This window comes from Pistacia vera, unplaced genomic scaffold (assembly GCF_008641045.1).
Source record: "Pistacia vera cultivar Batoury unplaced genomic scaffold, PisVer_v2 Contig693, whole genome shotgun sequence".
Taxonomy (NCBI): domain Eukaryota; kingdom Viridiplantae; phylum Streptophyta; class Magnoliopsida; order Sapindales; family Anacardiaceae; genus Pistacia; species Pistacia vera.
In genome coordinates, this window is record NW_022196549.1 from 183,522 (window position 1) to 190,386 (window position 6,865).

The 6,865-nt window shown below is 36.6% G+C and overlaps 1 protein-coding gene across 1 annotated transcript; it reads right to left on the reverse strand.

The window, feature by feature from the left end:
- Positions 1 to 212: 212 nt before the first annotated feature.
- Positions 213 to 947, reverse strand: LOC116113980 (basic blue protein-like). Its single transcript, XM_031400131.1, has 2 exons — positions 720 to 947; positions 213 to 586 (listed from the first exon to the last, which is right to left on the reverse strand). The coding sequence occupies exons 1-2, from the start codon at positions 895 to 897 to the stop codon at positions 387 to 389; spliced, it is 378 nt and encodes a 125-aa protein (XP_031255991.1). The 5' UTR covers positions 898 to 947; the 3' UTR covers positions 213 to 386.
- Positions 948 to 6,865: the final 5,918 nt, after the last annotated feature.

Consider the following 6,865-nt stretch of genomic DNA (forward strand, 5'->3'; position numbering starts at 1 on the left):
AATTAACTCCAAAAAACAACTAAGTAAAATTTTAGATTATAAATAAAACACATTTTATTCAAATTTATTAAATAAAAGTTTTAGGATAATAAATTGTGTACGTAACATTTTTCAAAGTTTTGATATTCTTTATTACCTTATTAATCATATTCCTCTGATTATAGGTGGTTTCAAGAATTAGAAATGTTTGGTGCGTGTATTACAAAATATCATTTACAATTCATAATGTATTTCTATTTTCTTCAAAGATTTTCAAGAGTTAATTTCCTCGAAACAAAATACAAAACCACATACATACATAAGCCATGCTTATAATAAGTCGCCATTTATTTAAGTACAATACAGATATAAAGCACACCACTCTTGTTTATTAACTCGACTAAAAACTAGCCAGCAGTAACCGCTATTTTCATTCCAGCCTCGCAGTGGCCTGGGAAATTGCAGATAAAATAGCTATTTCCTTGGGCAAGCGTGATCTGATCATTTCCTGTTTGATACACTTTGGCGTTTTTCGGGGTTGTGCAATTTTTGTAACCTCTCTTGTTTACCACCACCACGTTATGGAGGGCTGGATCATAGTTGAATACTGTCGAATCATCAACAAAATACAATTTCATTAAATTGTTAATCGAAATTTCAACTTCTAAAGTTAATTAGAGTTGATTAACATGAATGAATCTTAACAGTAAGAAAAATCTAATAATTTAAATATCACTCACCGAGAACATCACCGGCCTTAAAACTCTTTCCTTTAGGCCAGTTAGCGACGTTATATGTCCAACCATTAGAATCAGAATTGCCAACTGTGTAAGTTGTGGCTTCACTCAGCTCAGAATGGAGCAACAATAAACACGCCATCACAATCCCAAACGCTGCACTGCCACTTCCCTTCACCATTTTCTTGATTTTAAAGAGAGCGAAATTAATGTCTTAATTAATTAATAGTAAGTTGAAGGGTAACTGGCCCTTTTTATGGAGCCAGTTGTGGGGACCTATTAGTGTGAACACAACTACTAAAAGGCAGTGGTTTTGAATTTTTAGAAGCCACTAAAATGATGGATGGAGGTATAAATTTGAGTTGGCAGTTGGAACAATGAAGATGACTTAAGAGGAAACTGTGTAGTGGGTTGTATATAACACGTTATTTTTGTTGGATGAAGGGTTGATGTGTTAAATGAGGGCTAAGTCAAATCATAATACTTAAAGCAAATGTGAAACGACTATCGTCTCTCAGTTCTATGCAGTAGATCGATAATGATGAAAGAAAATTGTAGAACATTTAATTGAATTGCCAAATAAATGAAAAATGATCACACCAAGAAGAATTAGGTCTAGAATGTTACACATTTTGTCATAAGCTTTGCTACAATTGAGAAACACGAGATCATAGCAAAAAACAGTTCATGCAACTTATCAAGACCTTAAGTGAGAGACTTTACCCAATGAATATATTTAGATTCGACCCTTAGCTTGATTGATTGATTTAAACAGCTTAGACTAAATAATAAATTGGGTCTAACAATCTTAGAGAATTAATTAAATTATCATGAACTTAAAACAAGTTATCACGGGGAATTGATTGGTGGGATGCAATAGTGTGGTAACCTAGAGAATTTATTATGATGCCACGTTGGTGTCGAAATAAGACTTCTTTACTAGCGTCCTTTTCTGGTGTCGAAATAGATATCACTATGACAAGATAAATGTCATGTAGTGATTCTTAATTTCAATTCTTTATGATCACATATATTTTAATAATTAGATAATGTGATTAAGACAAGCTTTTATTTTCTATCATTTTCTATTAATTATAAATAGAACATTATATTTTACTCAAGATTAAATAAAGAGAATTTGTTTCAATTTCACTCTAGATATATGTTGGTTGGCAAGACCTAACGGTGTTCTTCTTATTGTGTAGCGAAAACACAAAACTCTAACGCTAGTTATTGAAATATAATAATAACAGTACCAGAGAAAAAATAAATGGTCACAATAAATACAAAAAAAAAAAAAAAAAAAGAACGCTAGGAATTTAATGAGGTTTGGTATTGTTACCTACGTCCTTAAGTGCTATAGAAAACTTTGGATCTGTTTGTTTAAATATTTTTAACTATCATATTCATACTATTTCCAAAATACGAGTTTGTTTCCCTATTATGAAAATACCATTATATTTTCTTCAATGTTTTAAAAATCGACCCGGGGTGCAACCCGGCAAAGTGATCGGGTCTCAGGTCGACCGGTTCAACCAGTTCAATCGACTAGTTCGACCGATGATGACATCAGCATGATGATATTAAAAAAAATTCCAGCAAAATCATCAAGAAAAAAAAGTTAAAAAAAAAGAAATCTAATTATTGATTTTAAAGAATAATTAAATAGGATATATACTGGGACTTGAAACAGGTTGTACCCATCCAAAATCATTTGAAAGTATAGGATAGATTAAGGTAAAAAATTAACAATAATGCTACGGACACCGAAAAAATTACACTGAAATCGTGTACCGGCCTACGTGTAACACGCCTCTCATTTTTTTTATAATTTTTTTCTAGTGAACGGCCGTCCATCAAATTTGGACAGCCATTCACTCACATGGACGCCCGTCCATATTATATGGACGGGCGTCCATATACAAGGGACGGGCGTCCCTATTTAAAGGACGCCCGTCCATAAATAAATTTTGAAAATAAAAAAAAAAAAAACTTTGGGGACGGCCGTCCATAAATTATGACGGCCGTCCCTTACATTTGGACGGGTGTCCATTCCTAATGGACGCCCGTCCATACTTAAAAAAAAAAAATGTTTGGACGGGCGTCCATTTCTAATGGACGCCCGTCCATTATTTTAGTTTCTACAAATTAAAGAAAAACTTTGGATGGGACGGGCGTCCGTAAGGAATGGACGCTCGTCCATTACTTACGTTTTTGTGAAATTTTTCCAGTGATAGCAATCTCATGCAGTATCTCCTGCACATCATCAGCCAACTTTTTGACGTCCTCCGGCCAGTATAGTACGTTTGCATCCTGGTTGAAGTTCTGTAGCTTATCCTTATTCTCTTCATCACTGCTGACTTCCCCGAAAATCTTAAACTTTTGCCTCCCCCAAAAAAACACAGTGAATGAAGACGAAGAAGTAGACGGGCGAAGTTCTGCACCTTCTTCACTTGCCTCCATGGAAACTTTATTGCATCCATTTTGATTTAACATGTTAGACTTTCAAACATATTGACTTAGACTTTCAAACACATTGCCAGTATAGTACAGTTCAACGAATATTCATGGAAAAAGAAGTGAAAACTTTCAAACACATTGCCAGTATAGTACAGTTCAACAAATATTCATGGAAAAAGTATGGACGGGCATCCATTAGGAATGGACGTCCGTCCATATGTAAGGGACGGCGTCCATAATTTATGGATGGCCGTCCCCAAAGTTTTTTTTTTATTTTTAAAATTTATTTATGGACAGGCGTCCTTTAAATGGGGACGTCCGTCCCTTGTATATGGACGCCCGTCCATATAATATGGACAAGCGTCCATGTGAGTGAATGGCCGTCCAAATTTGATGGACGGCCGTTCACTAGAAAAAAATTATAAAAAAAATGAGAGACATGTTACACGTAGGCCGGTACACGATTTCGGTGCAGTTTTTTCGGTGTCTGTAGCATTATTGAAAAATTAATGCCTTCTCTACACGCTTCCACCAAATAAAAATTAAAAGAGAAACAAAGAGAGAGAGAGGCGACAAGACATCTATCTGCCCCCTTCCTCTCTTTCTTCATCGCTCAAGTATGTCTTCTCCTTCTTTTTTTTCATGTTTTGTTATCTGGGTATTGCTCTTTTCCTTCTTCTTCTTCTTGTTCTTGTGTTTTTATTTTGATTTCGATGGGTGTTGTTTGTTTGACTTGAACAGTCATCTTCTATGGGAGAGAGAATCGCTTCTGCAAGTTACTTCCACTCTTCCAGTACCCTCCTTCTCTACTCCATGCTTCTCCTCATAACTCATAAGTAATCAATCGAAAATAGATTAAATGACAGTACATCCGATGGTGACTGGAACTGCTGCCGAAGATGAGAAAAAATGAAGATGAAACAAAAGCTTTCGCTGAAGTGGAAATGAAAGAGCTAAGAGATGAAACGAAAAAATCGACCAAGAAATGAAGAAATAGACAAATGGAAGAGTGCAAAATTGGGAAAACCGTTTAAAAAATCGCAATTAAGGAGGGGTTAGAGTTGACCCGGTTCTTTTCCAAAACCGGTTGGACCAACGGGTCAATACAGTAAACCGGTCTAACCGCGGGTTATTCCGGGTGAATTGGATCATCCAGGTTTTATGTTAAATCAGCCCGGTTTAGTGGTTGGGTCCCGATCGAACCGGTTCAACCGGCCGGGCCGGGTCGGGTTTTAAAACCTTGATTTTCTTTAACTACATTTTAAACCCCTTAAGTTTATTAATTTAACTAAACACCTTTAGAAATTAATAAAAACACTCCCACCCACCCACATTTGTCAAATTTCGATCACCATCACCAGAAGGTGGCCGGAATCTGGTATAATGGCGCACTATCGGCTGGATCTGGCCGGTAGTGCACCGGTCTATCATATTCTGGTCAGATTCACTGTGGATTTGGCCGAAAAAGGCTAGATCCACCGTGGATCTAGCTGAAAAAGGCTAAATATACTATGGATCTGGCTAGAAAAGGTCATCTAAGTGCATGACCGACTAGATCCAGCCGGTCGTGCGTCGATACGGCGACTCCGACCACCCTCTGGTGGTGGTGGCCGATTGCAAGAATTTAATTGGTGGGTGGGGGTGTTTTTGTAATTTTTAACGTTTTATTACATGGATGTTTAGTTATTTAACAAACCTAGGGGCTGTTTTTGTTAATTTTTAAATCCTACCTCGTTATTCCCATCCAACTCTAAAAATATCAAAAATACTATCCAAAATACTAAAACAAACACACCCTTCATTATTCTTGAAGAATATCATAACCTTTTGGGCAATACTGCAAATACCCAAAACAAAGGGAATATAGAAAAACTCCAAACTTTGGGTAAGAACCCATTACAATAGGAGTAGAAGGAAAACTAATTTTTGAGATGAACAACAATAGAACTTAGCCTCCTTTATATAGGCCCAAAATCCTAAACCCATATATACTTTACCACTTGATGTAGGATTGCAAATTATCTCATTCTTATTTCCACTAGGAGTGAGATTGACAAATTCCTATTCCTTATAGATTTCTAAACCCATTTATATTCACACTTGATGTAGGATAGTAAATTGTCTCATTCTTAATTCCACCACTGTCGAATCGTCGGCTACCACTATCAACTGTTTGCCACAACTTTCAGTCATCGGCCGCCATCGACAGTCTTCGGAATGGCCTACGATCGGTTGGATCTAGTTGGTTGTGTGTTGATCTGGCTGAAATGGTTGGAAATGGCTAGATGGCTATGGATCTGGCCGGAAACGACTAGATCTATGGTTATCAACGGCCAAATCCATGTCCACTGAAATAAATCTAGCCATTTTGGCTAGATCCACTACCATCTGGCAATTTTCGACAATTTATCTAGTCGAAAACGGCCAGATCAATGCATGGTTGGCTAAATCCGCTCGGTTGTGCGCCTTTTTGCGACTATCGTCGGCGGGCGACAATGGTGGCCAACGGCCGACAATGGCTTGGGTGGGTGGAGAAGATTTTGTTAAAATTTAAACTTTTATTATAGTTGAGGTGCTGTAGCAAGATCTCAAATGTGAGGGGTTAAAAAAATAGTTCAAATAATAATGATAATAATATTAAAAAAGAAGAACAATCAATCTCATCCAAACATAATAATATAACATACTCACCAATTTATTCCAATCAACCAAACAAATTTTTTCTAAACATTCTCAGTAATCTTCAAAATAATTTATCTTCTTATTAATATAACATTCCATGAACCAATCACACCCTTATTGTATGTTGTTAAGTTAACATTAGATGGCATTAGGGTTTTGAAAGGTGTTTAAATGTATCATCGTAAAAATAAGTTAGGGAAGGTTGATTTAAAACGCGCAATTTCCTACTCGCTTGTCAATTTTAGTGTATTTGATTTTCTCTATTTATTTAATGATTGAATATTTGAATTATCATGATAAAATAAAACTAATCATTCAATGTACTTAACTTGCGTCTTTATAAAATTCAATCACAACCATAAGCATGCATCTTTTAANTTAATTTCGCTCTTTCCTTTATGTAAATCTTGTATATAAACCCCTAAAACGATGAGGAGGGGGATACGAATTCTAGATAAAAAACTACATTGTAAGCTCTCACAACATATACAAAAAACACAGTGAACGTAGGTTGTTAACTTCGTCGAACCACTTTAAATGTTCTCTTTGTCATTTACTTTCTGGCGTTATCATTCACTCATTACTGATTACCCGTAATCACGCACATATCAGTTCCGATCCCGACAAGGTCGATCGGATCTTGCTAGTCAGTGCAGAATTCTGTATAACCATTTTGGCGCTAGAAAGAGGGCTTCTGCCATTATTTCAAAGATCCTGGCAAACATTCACCGCAATTTACCTGTCCCAAGACCAAAATGCTGTTCACCAGATCAAAAACTACTACTGAAAATCATGACAATGTGGAAACCGCCCACTAGGAGATGCAATAGGAGAACGCTGGACGTCGACCACCTGTGCCGCTAGCTTAACATGCCATAAACAATCAGGAGGCAAGGACATCACATCTCAAGAACAGCCAACTGATGGAGATGATCAGAACAATGGTTACACAGGCGATGCAATAGAATGCGGTTGAGATGAGGAACCAACAACTAGTCGCCAAGAAC